Source organism: Ursus americanus, chromosome 5 (genome assembly GCF_024610735.1).
Source record: "Ursus americanus isolate L20-20 chromosome 5, mUrsAme1.1.p, whole genome shotgun sequence".
NCBI classification, from domain to species: domain Eukaryota; kingdom Metazoa; phylum Chordata; class Mammalia; order Carnivora; family Ursidae; genus Ursus; species Ursus americanus.
Window position 1 is genome coordinate 18534455 of NC_142131.1, and position 15254 is coordinate 18549708.

At 36.4% G+C, this 15254-nt stretch overlaps 1 protein-coding gene across 3 annotated transcripts in view; it reads right to left on the reverse strand.

Moving 5' to 3' along the window:
- The window catches only part of ADGRV1 (adhesion G protein-coupled receptor V1), a 507877-nt gene that overhangs the window by 163954 nt on the left and 328669 nt on the right, over positions 1-15254 (reverse strand). For all 3 annotated transcript variants that reach the window (XM_045796286.2, XM_045796287.2, XM_045796288.2), the window contains exons 84-85: positions 15111-15227; positions 486-664 (exon numbers count right to left, since the gene is read on the reverse strand). In XM_045796286.2, the coding sequence (XP_045652242.2) occupies positions 486-664; positions 15111-15227 (296 nt within the window). The remainder of the gene's footprint in view (positions 1-485; positions 665-15110; positions 15228-15254) is intronic.

The following is a 15254-nucleotide window of genomic DNA, read 5'->3' on the forward strand; positions in this document are numbered from 1 at the left end:
AGACACTCTTCATTCACTCTGATACAGTCCTTTGGTATTCAAGGATGTTATGGATGACAGTGACTGCCATCCTCCCCTTCCCATCCTCCCCCAAATCAGACTCCTTAGATAATATGCCACACTCCATATTTTTCACTGATTCTGTTCTTTATCAAAACTTTCATAGTTTCCAGATTTTACTGGGTATTTTTGTTTTAATCTAATAAACTAAATAAGCTAAGGTACAAATTACTGTGACTTGTCTAAATACATCAACTCACCTGAGAAAATTGAATCCATCAGAGGAACTAGAAAGGCAAAACTTTCTTACTTAAAGGGATAATTAGAGGAAGTAGAGATCCAGTCAGTCTGGTGGGAAAGCAGATTTCTGCCTGGTATTTCTTGTTCGGTCATACTGCTTAGTCAACTGCCTCATCATCTACTGATAAAGCTATCTGGGTACACGAAGGCTAAGAAAGCAATCAGTTCTGCCTGGATGTACTTACAGGTCACCATGGATGAGTCCGTAGATCTGTGGCATGCTCTGATGATAGATTCCTCTCAAAATAACTATGAGGAGAATCACCACAAAAGCTGGAAGTCCCCAACTCAGAAGGAAAAACAGCAAATATCGCCTCTCTGTGTGTTCATCGTTCATCACCAGCACATACCAGAAATTCACAGACTAAGGAAGGAAACAGAACATAAAATGAACAAGTTCTGGTCTAATGGCATAGGACACAAACTCACCTGGCTTGGGCATAAAGAGTTACAGACCAACAAAGGGTTAGCATTACTTAATAATTATTTATCTATCTATTTATTTTTTACTTATTTTTTAGTTAGTTCACATACTCATTCTTTCATACACTCAAGAAAGTCAGGATACCTCAAAAATCTTGAAACACTGAATAATATTTACTGTACTTTTTATTTTCCTTAGTTTGCTTTGATTTATTCTCAGCCATAGTCATCTGTGATTGTTCTGTGCACGTGTCTGAAGAAACATACATGGATATTCAAACTTACTTCCCACGTGAACAGCTTCATGATGATAATGAAGTGAACAGCCCTTTGTTCGACTTTTTGACAATTTTTAAAGCAATTTTTATTTATATATTTTAAAGAGCGAGAGCACATGGTGGGGAAGGGGCAGAGGGAGAGGGAGAGAGAGAATTCCAAGCAGACTCCCCAGTGAGCATGGAGCCTGACGTGAGGCTCAATGTCATGACTGAGATCATGACCTGAGCTGAAATCAAGAGTTGGTCGCTTAACTGACTGAGCCAGCCAGGCGCCCCTGACAATTTTTCTTAATGCCTTATCATATGACAGGGCTAGACAATTTTCCAGGGAATGGGTATATAATTGTGAAGATAGCCCCATGTCAGTTCCCAGCAGGAGACACAATGAGTAAACAGAAAATGACCTTGAAGAGACAAAAGTACTGTGATGGGGTAGGTTTTGTACCTGTTTTTCTTTCTCAGTTTATAAGCTCTTTTTTTTTCATTCATTTACCTGACAAATATGGAGTGCTTACTAAATTTCAAGGACCAGTCCAAGCAGGAGGGATATAGAAGTGAAAGAGACTGAGGAGGTATTTACTTTCCTTTATGTTAGCTTCCAAACAAGTGGGAAAGAAATCATTAAGGAATATATTTATTTTATATTTATAGCATATTTTATATCTGTTATTTCTTATTAAGATAAAAAATATAAAAAGGAGGGGCACCTGGGTGGCTCTGTCAGTTAAACATCTGCCTTAGGCTCAGGTCATGATCCCAGTGTCTTGGGATCGAGCCTCACGTTGGGCTCCCTGCTTGGAGGGGAGTCTGCTTCTCCCTCTCCCTCTGCCTGCCACTCTACCAACTTGTGCTCTCTCTCTCTCTCTCTCAAATAAATAAATAAAAATCTTTAAAAAATATAAAAAGGATAAGTATATAGAGAGGGAGATGAGTGGACACATTAGATAAGCAGAATAGGAAAATGAAATGTTCTTATTGGCCCCAAATCCCACACTTAGCTCCCACACCTAAGCCAAACCTAGAACTTATATATTCTGCCTTCTAGTGTTCTTTTTCCATTAGAGCACTTAATGCTTAGTTATCATTTAGTAATTAACAACGAATGTCATGTGTATTTCACACAATGTTATTTCTTCACTAGATTAATCCTCCTCAGTTTTTATGGTGGAAAAAGTGTGAGTACAGATAAATTACATACATACATATAAATGTATTCATATATACATCAGAGGGATAATCAGTAGCCAGCAACAACAATCCCATAGCTTCAGTTTCCTCATGTATACAATGAGGTTACTATAAAGATGAAATGAGGTATTATGTATCAAGTGCTGAGCACATAGTCACCTTTGGGAAATGTTGCCACCTCCCTTAAAGCTCCTATTAGGATGTCAGACAGTATGAAAGACAAAAGATAAATAGTTTAAGAGCAAAAGTAAGCTATGATACAACGGAAGCTCTTTCTATGTGATAAACATGCTTTATGTTCATGGGAAGGCTTTCAGGTACTGTTTATGGAGGCTTCTAAGTAAGACTCTCTCTGGACCAAATCAACCTTGAGGGATTAGTATTGATTGGGCTAAACAAGGAAAAAATAAAAATGTTTGGTTACTTAGAGATTTTTGTCTCTGAATTTTATTTCCTGTCAGTACTCCATATCTTTATGTACATCTGCATATATCTGTAATTATGAAGCATGTTTTGAGTTGTTGCTTATGTAAATTTGTTCTAACTTCTTTTTTAAATCATTAGATCGAACAGGGTTTTTCCCCTTCTTTCCATAATTAGTACAAGGATATGCACCCAAGTAAGTGGGATTGTATGAAGTGTCTGACCCTGAGGTGATCAAATGGCCTGTTAGAGAATGAAAATTCAGTCAAAGGAAGGATGATGAGTCCATCTCCAAAATAAAAATGCTAAGTATTTATTTTAAATAGATGTTTGTGTGTATCCATATAAGATGGTAACTCATGGGTGTCGTTGGTGGAAGAATCAGAAAGAAGAGCATGGTAAATGACTTCTAAATTGATTCATCATGATAGAGATTGGCATATTTCCAAAATGTCTGCTATTATGAAAATGGACATTAGTTCCATCAGTTAGAATCACCCAGCCTTTCAGAGAAGACTGAGACAAGTATACCTGTTTGTTAGATTTGTACAAGCATGGCTTCTGCTCCAAAGAGCTCAAGGCGTGGTATTGCTGAACAGTCAATTAAGCAAAACAAGTTCCTACAGTCACAAGCTTTTGTTGACTTAAAACAAAATCCCCTTTCTTCCCAAAAGAATCCAACCATTGAAGTGTGCCCTAAGGACAATACTTCCCATTGTGGTTTTTTTCTTCTTTTCCTTTTTGCTATAGAATTGAAATACTATGTAATTAAATGATGTTTAATTATTTTAGAAATACTATATGGCCCAAACTAAGATTTGTTTTGACTAGCTAACTTCAAGTTTTACTTGAATTTTAAGATATTTTAATATAGTATGGTAGGTACCTTTCGGGATATACCTAGGTCATGAGCTCTATTTCTTGTAACCCTATCTCATCCTACCCCAGCATATGCATAGCGGGTTCATGACCCTGCTCCTCTATCCATAGCTAATTTGATCTGGGCGAGAAGTTTGTCTCAGGCTGGGCCAATCACGAATCACTGAATTCCTTCAAATTCAGTGATAGTCTAAGCTGGTCAGCTGGAAAAAGAAGCCAAACGAACTTCAGTGGTGGGGACAGACAAAAGCACAGTGGAGAGAAAGTGTGTTTTTAGAGAAGAACAGACAAAGTTCTTATGGTTCTTGGATAAGTTATCCTATATGCTTATTATTCCTTTTATGATTTAAATGTTTGCTTAAATTAGCTCAATTTAGTTTTTCTTTGTTGTTAAAAGAAAAGAAGAAATTGAGGTATATATTGCTATTCAAAAGCGGTGGAATTAAAACCCCCAGTTACTACGATTCTCTAAACAGAGAAAACAGTGGAGTACTGACTATGTTCTTTTCCTTCTAATCATGGTTCCTCTTTTGTAATCTAAGTGTATTTAAAGACGATTATGTTTGTGTAGTAATTTTATGTTGACAAACACATAGCATATGTGATCTGTGTGCCTTGGTGTCTGTGTGATTATTCAGTGTTGAAACTAATGAAATTTTGAAAACTCAATACAAGTTAAAGGGTGTCACTCTCACCCAGACATGATTCAAGTGGACTGGGCATGGCTTACTATTCATTGCCCATATGATGTTTTTCCTGCTAAACGCTAACTGTGAAAAGAAAATTTTAATAGTTAGGTTTCTATTTACATTTCTATCTCTAAGCTTTCAAAATTTTGTTAGAACCGTCCTATGGGCCATCTCAAGACATCATCAATATGTAGTTATGTTACATTTTTAGCCAAAATATTATCCCTGGGTTGCCTGGGTGGCTCAGTCAGTTAAGCATCTGACTCTTGATTTCAGCTCAGGATGTGATCTCAGGGTTGTGGGATCCAGCCCTGTGCTGGGTTCCATGCTGGGCGTGGAGCCTGCTTAAGGTTCTCTCTGCCCCTCCCCACCCCATTCCTCCCTCCCTTTCTAAAATAAAACAACCCCCCCCCAAAAAAAAAGCTATCTCCCAAATTAACCAACTACATTAATCTGACTTGACTATACTTCATACACACAGCATACACATTCTTAGCATTAATGTCATGTAGGCTGAAGGCAAGCCCTAAAAGATTCAAAACTATTTTCAGGTTTAGTAACCAAATTAGACACTTCAAAAGAGACAACTGAATAAAATGCTTTGCAGTGTCTAAAACTTGGTGATATTACCACAGTCACATCTCTAATGTCACTTCTAAACGCTGGTCCATTTGAATTACCACCTTCTTATTTCTGTCAATGCTCACCAGTGAAGGATGATGTATTTGAATTTGCATACTTATCACAATTACCAGCATTTCAAGATTACCTAGGTGAAAAGAGGCAAAGGATCTGTACTCAGGAAAACTCTAGAACACTCATGAAAGAAATTGAGGAAGACACAAAGAAATGGAAAAACATTCCATGCTCATGGATTAGAATAAATATTGTAAAAACATCTACGCTACCTAGAGCAATCTATACATTCAATGCAATCCTATCAAAATACCATCAACTTTCTTACAGAGCTGGAACAAATAATCCTAAAATTTGTATGGAACCAGAAAAGACCCTGATTAGCCAAAGGAATGTTGAAAAAGAAAACCAAAGCTGGCGGCATCACAATCCCAGATTTCAAGCTCTATTACAAAGCTATAATCACCAAGACAGTATGGTACTGGCACAAAAACAGACACATGGATCAAGGGAACAGAATTGAGAACAAAGAAATGGATCCTCAACTCTATGGTCAACTAATCTTTGACAAAGCAGGAAAGAATATCCAATGGAAAAAAAGACAGTCTCTTCAACAAATGGTGTTTGGGAAATTGGACAGTCACATGCAGAAGAATGAAACTGGACCATTTCCTTACACCATAAATAAAAATAGATTCACAATGGATGAAAGACCTAAATGTGAGACAGGAATCCATCAAAATCCTAGAGGAGAACACAGGCAGCAACCTCTTTGACCTCAGCAGCAGCAACTTCTTGGTAGACATGTCTCCAAAGGCAAGAAAAACAAAGGCAAAAATGAACTATTGGGGCTTCATCAAGAGTAAAAGCTTTTGCACAGCAAAGGAAACAATCGACAAAACCAAAAGACAACCGACAGAATGGGAGAAGATATTGGCAAATGTCTTATCAGATAAAGGGCCAGTGTCCAAAATCTATAAAGATTCAACTCCCAAAGAACAAAAACACCCAAAAAACTCAACATCCAAAGAATAATCCAATCAAGACATGAACAGACATTTCTCCAAAGAAGGCATACAAAAGGCCAACAGACACATGAAAAAACGCTCAACACCACTTGGCATCAGGGAAATCAAAATCAAAATCACAATGAGATACCACTTCATGTTGGTCAGAATGGCTAAAATTAACAAGTCAGGAAATGACAGATATTGGAGAAGATGTGGAGAAAGGGGAACCCTCTTACACTATGGTGGGAATGCAAGCTGGTGCAGCCACTCTGGAAAACAGTATGGAGGTTCCTCAAAATGTTGAAAATAGAGTTACCCTACGACCCAGCAATTGCATAACTGGTGTTTACCCCAAAGATACATGTAGTGATCTGATTAACATTGCACCCCAATGTTAATAGCAGCAATGTCCACAATAGCCAAACTATGGAAAGAGCCCAGATGTCCATTGACAGATGAATGGATAAAGAAGACGTGGTATAGGGGCACCTGGGTGGCTCAGTTGCTTAAGCACCTGCCTTCAGCTCAGGTCATGATCCTAGGGTCTTGGGATCGAGCTCCACATCTGGTTCCCTATTCAGCAGAGAGTCTGTTTCTCCCTCTCCCTCTGCCCCCCCCCATGCTCTCTCACTCTCTCTCTCTCTCAAATAAATAAAACCTTAAAAGAAAAGATGTGGTATATATATATAATAGAATATATTAAAAAATGAAATCTTGCCATTTGCAATGATATGGATGGAACTAGAGGGTATTAATGCTAAGTGAAACAAGTCAATCAGAGAAAGACAATTATATGATCTCACTTATACATGGAGTTTAAGAAACAAAACAGAGGATCATAGGGGAAGAGAGGAAAAAATAAAATGACAAAATCAGAAAGGGAGACAAACCATAAAAGAGTCTTAATCATAGGAAACAAACTGAGGGTTGCAGGAGGGAAACAGGGTGGGGGAATGGGAAAACTGGGTGATGAACGTTAAGGAGCGCATGTGCTGTAAACGACACTGGGTATTAGATAAGACTGATGAATCACCGACCTCTACTTCTGAAACTAACAATTAATTGAATTTAAATTAAGAAAATGATGAAAAAGATTACCTAGGTGACTGTAACTTGAGAGAACCTAAAAGCCCATTTAAACAAATTTATTTATTTTATTTTTTACAGATTGATTTATTTATTTAAGAGAGAAAGAGAGAGTGAGAGAGCACATGCACGAGTAGGGGGAGGGGCAGAGGCAGAGGGAGAGAGGCTGAGCATGGAGCCCCAAGTGGGGCTTGATCCCAGGACCCAGAGATCATGACCTGAGCCAAAACCAACAGTTGGATGCTTAACCTATGGAGCCACCCTAGAGCTCTCCATTTTAACAAATTTAAAGAAAACTACTTAATGATATTTGTGAAAATTTCCTGGAATAAATGCAATCTGTAGAAATACAGGAAAGGAGACCTTGCACACGTACACACACTCTCAAAAGATAAGCTTCCAGGTAAATAACGAGTACTACAAATAATGATTTAAAAAAATTTTGAAAAGACATGGTGATTAGTGGCTTGATTTAGGTTTTGACATAGTTCTAAATGGATAAGCTGTATGTTTTTGGCCAATATTATTTGGTTCCTCTGGGTTTCAGTTTCTTCCTCTGGTAAAGGGACAGGTTAAACTATAAGTTATTAACAATTTCCTGACTCATAGTTTGTGACTGAATCATTGTAGAAATTACAATTCCTCAAATAAAAGCACTAATGTGTATGGATGCCCAGACCATGTAATACAGACCTTACAGATCATCTGACCACGTGTATACTCTCATTTAGAGATGAAGAAACAGATGCAGTCAGAGAAAAGCATAGTTTTTTTTTTTTTCATATTTTGCTTGGTTATAGAACTTGGGACAAAACACAAGTCCAAGACTGATTAAGATTTATTTTCACAGAGACTCATACAAATATTGAGAATATTATTCACACGAGACCTTTTCTTCCCTCTCGCATTCCCCCCCCCACACTTTATATGTCAGTGGAGATGCATTTTTTTTTATAAAAGTATGGAGATTATTCTTTCTCTTTTCCTCTCCATTTTTTTTGCTAACACTAAATGAGAATTCATAAAGGTTTATCAGAATATAAATCACTCAAACATGACTATGGCTTGTGGTAGATTAATTTTTGTAAACTTCATAGTACCCAGTAAAATGCTTTGCATAAACTATTTATTGAGAAATACCAAACAAATGAAGATTTATACAATTTGAGTTAATAATTTTTGTTGCATTTAACAACAATTTCATAATTTGGTTTAGTTAGTGAGTTTACTCAGTTATATACTCTCTTGCTAGAAAAGATTTTTGGGAGGCTCAACCATTTTAATTGATTTGATTGAACTCCTAGTGAAGAGGGTCAAAGTTAATTGGTGAAAATTTAATTTATTTTTATTTTTTTAAAGATTTTATTTATTTATTTGCCAGGGATAGAGCAAGCAAGCAAGAGCGAGACAGCACAAGCAGGGGAAGCAGCAGGCAGAGGTAGAAGCAGGCTCCCTGCTGGGCAAGGAGCCCCATGCAGGACTGGATCCCAGGACCCTGGGATCATGACCTGAACCGAAGGTGGACCTTTAACTGACTGAGCCCCCATGTGTCCCATTTGATGCATATTTTAAAATGTTAAATGGAATAGTTTATGAGAGGTAGAATGGAACCAATATTTACTAATTGGGTAATAAATGTAGACCCCATATTAAACTATATCTCATTTAATCAAGACCACTGTTCTCCTAACTTTCATCATAGATTTTTTATTTTTATTTATTTTTTTTTCCTTTACACACAGGAGAAAGCTGAGGATGGAAGAAGTGTATTTCCCAAAACTAGTAGCTTCAGTAACTGAAGCTGTTAGAATTTAAACTGATTCTGATTAAGATGCAAACCAACCAAAATACCCAGATACAATTTAGGTCAAATGCAGATTGGAATAAACTAAAAGACTGTGTGTTTGTAAACATGTTTACTTACATTCTTTTTTTTTTTTTTTATTTTATTTATTTCAGAGAGAGTGTGCACCAGCACAAGTCGGGGGAGGGGTAAAGGGAGAAGCAGACCCCACTGAGCTGGATCCCAGGACTGACCCAGATCATGACCGGAGCTGAAGACAAACGCTTAACCAACTGAGTCACCCGGGTGCCCCTACTTACATTCTTACATAGACATGTCTATTTATTTTTACCGTAACATTTTCAGTGACTACTGCTATTATTTTCCAATGTCCACATAGGAAAAATGAAGACTTACCTTGTTAATTAATTATCATAGGTCATAATTATGCTTTCATATGCTCCATAAACACAAATTCATTAGTTTACTCATATAATATATACTAATATAATGTATATTAGTATATTTGTAAAATATAAAGATGAAACACTTTTCTTTTTCTTTTTTTTTTTAAGTTAAAAAATAGGCTGCTTGAACCCCATACATTTTTATGCTGTGTGGGATAAGATTGGTATCTAGCCTGTTATTTAATATTTGGTTATTAATCGTGTCATCAGAAACCTTGGATTGATTTATAGTATCAAGTTTAGTCAGAGATCATGGATGCTATTAATTCTGTTATTATCATACGTTCTTAGTCATTCATTTCAGAGAAGAGTCTAAGAAATGTTACCACATGTCCTTGCTCCAGTTATCCTCTCTCTTTCTTAGCAATTTTTGCATGAAATAAATTGCAAGGCTTTTTGAGGACTGGAGAATTCTGTATTTCCTGGGTATGTCATTTTTATCTTGGTAATTACCAGTCTGTTGTCCTTAATGCCTTTGATGTCCTATCCTGCACCCTCCCCCACGCCTGCCCAATTAAATCAGTGATGAAGGAAAAACATGGCTAGTTTTAGCATTTCCCTTCTTGTTGCTATGCCCTGGCACTAAGTAGCCTTTCTGCCAAGCAATAAAATGTATATTTGCCTCTTCATAGCCTGATCTTACAGAAAAATTAAGGCACAAGATATTAATGGTCAAGTAGAATTGTAGAATAATTTCTAACTTTGTTCCACCATTTAAAAAATATGTCCTTCAAGTAAGCTTTCGTTACAAAATAAAACATTATACTGTTTCCCTAAGCATGAAATCAACAAACTGCAAGAGCAATCTAAGGTTTGGAGATTGTTCATAATTGAAGCAATTGCTATACAATTTAGTGACAGGAAATGATCATAAACTGGGCCAGATGAATATACAGAAAAATTAAGTTTGTATTTACCTATATTATATACTGATACCTCAAATAATTTACTTGTGATTTATTCCTTCATGGATTAACTCATGGTCCGGCAGTCCATCTCATAGTGTATTTCATGTAAATGTTAATAGTAAAGACATAAATTCTAGGAATTTATTCTAAGAATATTCCATAAGTAAATAAATATTCAGAATGCAAGGATGTTCAAGGCAACATTGTTTATAATAGCAAAAATAACTGGAAATAACTAGCATGTCATTAATAAGAGACTAGAAAAATAAACTATGGAATAACCATATTATAGAATGGAAAAAAAGTATATCTGTACTTGGGAAATGTATATATATACAAAAACTTATATGCACTATATATAAATAAGTAAATATATACACACACAGTATAGACACACACATAAGAACATATACATATGTGCTTTTTATATACTTATAAACATTTGTATATTTGTGGAATATTTCTGGAAAGAGACACAGGAAACCATTAACAGTGTTTACCTTTGGGAGTAGGGTTGAGGGTAAAGCAGAGAGTGGGGACTGTGTGAAATAGGGAGAAACAGATGTACTTTTCATTTTATATTTCTCTTCAGTGTTTGATTATGTTTTGTACCATTAGTATATGCTATTTCTAAGTTGAAAGCAAATCAAAACAGAAAAAGGAAATGAAAATAGAACAATAAAAACTAGGAAAATAGAGTAAACATATTACAAGAGTTTAAATTCTCACTGTCAATCTTTCTCAAAGTAGACAAGACCTGCTGTTTTAAGGAAGTGGGAAATTGTTTCAGTAATTTCACAGAATGATTTTACATGATGAGCAAACAGAAGGATAAGTCAAGTTCTATGCCCTCAAAGGGAATTTGAGAGCTATTTGCTTAAAAAAAAAATAAGCAAAATAATTTGTTACTATATTCCCATCATGCATGGTATAACTTCCCTGTCAAAAAAAAGGGGGAGGCCTCAAGAAACAGAGTGAAGGCCACTAGTTACAGATCCTGCAATGGGCCATGCATATACTTTAGTAAGAGGTTGGAGGCTATTTATATAGCTTGCTGAAGCTTCACAGCTAGTTGGGGTCTGCCTCACTCTAAGTCTCTCCCCACTATTATCAAGTAAATTCTCTTTTGGAAAAAAAGTATAAATTAAATTGGAAAAGCAGAGTTTTCAACATGTTTCAAAATCTATGAAATATTGGCCACACATATTTGTTTAGCCAATAATATTGGGTAAATATGTATGGAGTGTACAGTCTGTGCCAGGCATAATTCCAAGCTCTTTTCATGTACGAATTCATTTCATCTTTCCACAATCCTCAAAGACAGGTACTGTTATTATAAATCTGACTACTCAGATAAAAATCTAGGCTCAGAAAAGTTATGTAACTTGTTTCCCAATAAAATCTTTCTTTAGCTACTCTAAAATATAATCTAATTTTACTATAATGTATTAAAAATATACTATAGAGAAGTAAAAGTTCAAGATAAAGTTATTTAAGTGCATTTTTTCCTAAGATTGAAGATATGATGCAGATAAAAATAAACAGTAATTCTGTTTAATGCTAAACCCAATGATTAAAAGTTAATGGTTAACTTTTTGTCATAAGCTATATACACACATACATCTATCAAATTCTCTCCTATACTATTAAAAATATGAAGTAGAGGGGCACCCGGGTGACTCAGGTTGTGATCCTGGGGTCCTGGGATCAAGCCTCACATCTGGCTCTCTGCTCAGTGGGGAGTCCGCTTCTTCCTCTCCTCTGCAACCCCCTACCCCCCAGCTCGTGATCTCTTTCACCTCTCTGTCGAATACATAAATAAAATCTTTTAAAAAATATGAAGTAGAATCACTAAAATGTTAATTTTTTTCAAAAATGTTTAACCTTAATTGACTAGCAGGATTGGATTAACAGGAGTCTAATCTTTTACATAATGTTTTAAAAATGGATTCTAGTTTAAAAAAAAAAAGATTTAGTAGACAGTATTTTATAAATAGGAAAACACAGGTTGGTAAAAGGGACAACCTCTTCCCACAAAATAACTCATTAGAAGTAACCTACCTAGAATCAGAAGTTATTGAATTTTTCCCTTGCGGTCACACCACAAACCATGAAAAATGTGTGGTGTACCATCTGAAATACATTAAACTTCGCTGGTACTTTAAATAGTTTTCCTAACCATCAGCCATACAGAAATTTAATTAGGTTACTAAATGTTCATCAGCCACAATTTTATTTACTTAAGACTGGAAAAAAGAGATATAGAAAACATCAGTCTCTGTTAAGTTGGGTGAAATCTTATATGAGATACCATCTAATGCTCTCCCAAAGCAGAAAAACATTTTGAAAGTTGGTCATTTCCCCGTTTGAATACACTTCACTGACTGGATGCTTTCTGCTTGTAGGAACAGCCTCTTCAATTTTGACAGTTTTACTGGCTATCAAATATCTTTATTGATTCAAAATTTACTTCTCTAATTTTTGACCCATTTGTTCCATTCTTCCAAATAGACCTGCAGTCTGTTCGCTCTTTCCTGCAGCAGACTTTCCAGTGTTTGTGGACAGCCATCAACAACACTCTAAGTTCTTTGCAGGTTAGCTATCTCCAGCTGCCTCAAAGTTTCTTACAGGACTATTTCCAACTTCTCATTGGCTGGTTAATGCCCCTGGTAAAACATGATCCATGAAAGTGGTTACAGGGTCCCAAGCTTGTCTTGAACATTTGTAGATTACAATGTAACCATACGCCCTCACCTGCCTCTATGCTGTTATTAATGTAACCTAGGTCTGTGTTGTTTTTGTAGTTACTGTTTAAAGCAATCTGGTCACACATTTGATTGCTACTAAGTTTGTGTTAAATTAAATATTTCAAGTTGTTTACCTTAACCCCCAGCTGATTATGTCTCTTTCACTCTAGTTTTCAATTTGTTACAGCACTTTCTCTATATTGATTCTACCTGCATCCCTAACCCAGGCAGCTTGCTGTTTTAGCTGTCTTTTCAGCTCCATATCATCTGCATACCCAATAAGACAGTTTCCTGTGTCTTCATCCAAGTCATTCATCAAAAACTCAGTAGGTCAGGGACATGGACAAAGACCTTCCACACAACACTGGGGACATCAGTCCAAGCAGATAAATAACAACATACACATGGTGCACACAGAAAGTTCAGCTTTGATAAACTCCTAAAAAATTTTGCAATCGGAGAACCTAGCAAATATTATTTTAGTTTCAGCAAATATTAAGTTTTATGTTATATGCTTTAGATTTAGCTTTACTTTTTTATTTTGGGAAGGATTTTGAGAACACCATAAACTTTCCATAATTAGAACTGCTTAAGACCTATGGAGTAACAATTCTATGAGGAAGGAATTATTATCCTCATACGCAGACTTAGAAACAAAACTTGGGAAGAGTCAATAACTTGATTAAGGCTAAAAAGATAGTGGCAAAACCAGAATTCAAACCCAGATTCAGGGCTATTGCAACTAGTTCTTTTAACTAAATAATTCAGTTCAGTTCTCCGTATAACTTAATATTGTACCTGGGAAAATATCCCTTCCATGAGACTGTATGATATTCTCACATGCTTTCATTATTGCTCTACAGTGGAAGCCCCACACCCTTTCATTCAAGAAAAAAGAATACGCAAATGACTGAATGCATCTGTTTACACATAATAGTTCACAAGCATACTAAAAAAAAAAACAACATATGAAACTATTTCTATCAGACAAAAGATTTAACAATATTATTATGTAGAAAGCATTACCAAAGCCATTTAATTGATGACATTAGTACTACTGAATTGGATCCAACTTTCATATTTGCCTCTTTATCAAGCAAATCAGTGTAGGACAATAAAGGGAATTTGGGATTTTAGTCAGAAAAGGAAGAGTTCAAGTCTCTCCCCAACATTTACTAGTTCCTCAGAAGAGTACACAATAGGACTCTTCGGGTCTCACCCTGTACTTTCTCCCAAAGCAATCTCTTCCAAAGCAACAGATTCATTTTCTAACTATAAGTCAACAATTTTCTAAAGTATTTATATAGCATGGGCCTCTGTTCTGAGATTTATTTCGTCCTGTGTATCGCACTTCTCTCAAAGTCCCCACTGGAGAAACTCCACGTTCTGTATGTCTTAAAATTCTCATCAACCTTCCTGCAATTTCCAGGGATCATTATTTCAGTTCAAGACACCAACATCCATCCAGCCACTCACACCAGAAGCTTGGGAAACATCTTTCCATCCACCTTTTGCATTCTTTTTAACCAATAGCTACATTCTATTGTTTGGAAAGGAAAGGAAAGGAAAGGAAAGGAAAGGAAAGGAAAGGAAAGGAAAGGGAGGAAGGAAGGAAGGAAGGAAGGAAGGAAGGAAGGAAGGAAAAGAAAAGAAAGAAAGAAAGGGAGGGAAGAAGGGGAAAGAAAGTAAGAAAGGAAGGAAGGGGAAGGAAGGAAGGAAGGAAGGAAGGAAGGAAGGAAGGAAGGAAGGAAGGAAGGAGGAAAGAAAGGGAAAGAGGGAAAAAAAGGAAGGAAGGAAAGAAAAAAATCTCAAAAGTTGTCCTATTCCCCTGGCTTCTTCCATCACTCCCAGGTTCACACTGCCTTGTTCTCTCACCTGGATCAAGCTAACAGTACATAATTAGCGCCCATCTCAACTCTTCTGTCACCAATTCACTACAAACAGGGAGATATTTCTAAAATACAAATGTTACCGTGTCAGTTGTTTAATTCTATGACCTCCCCTAGAAAAAAGTTCAAATTTCTTACTGTGCTTTACAGGTCCCACATGACAAGCCTCATCTACCACACCCTAATTTCTCCCCTACTATGTTTCTTCTCATTTCCCCAAATTCACTATACCTTCTAATGTTGTACAGCTTATAAAGGTTTCTTTCCGTTGACCTCCTGGGAATGTGGTAATGGATATATGGAATCATTTCTATTTCAGCATAAAGAAAAGCAGATAGGAAGAACATACCACGCAGGTTTACTGGAGAGTAGAAGTGGGTGGGAGGAGGGAATGAGGTACCAACCTGAATGAGCATCCAGCTAAACTGGCAAAGATACAGATAATGTGTGACAGCAGCCACGGCTGAACAGCTCTCATCTGTGAGTTGGGGACTTGCATATGCAGACACCAGAAACACAACCTGTAAGAAACAATACCTGTATTTTTA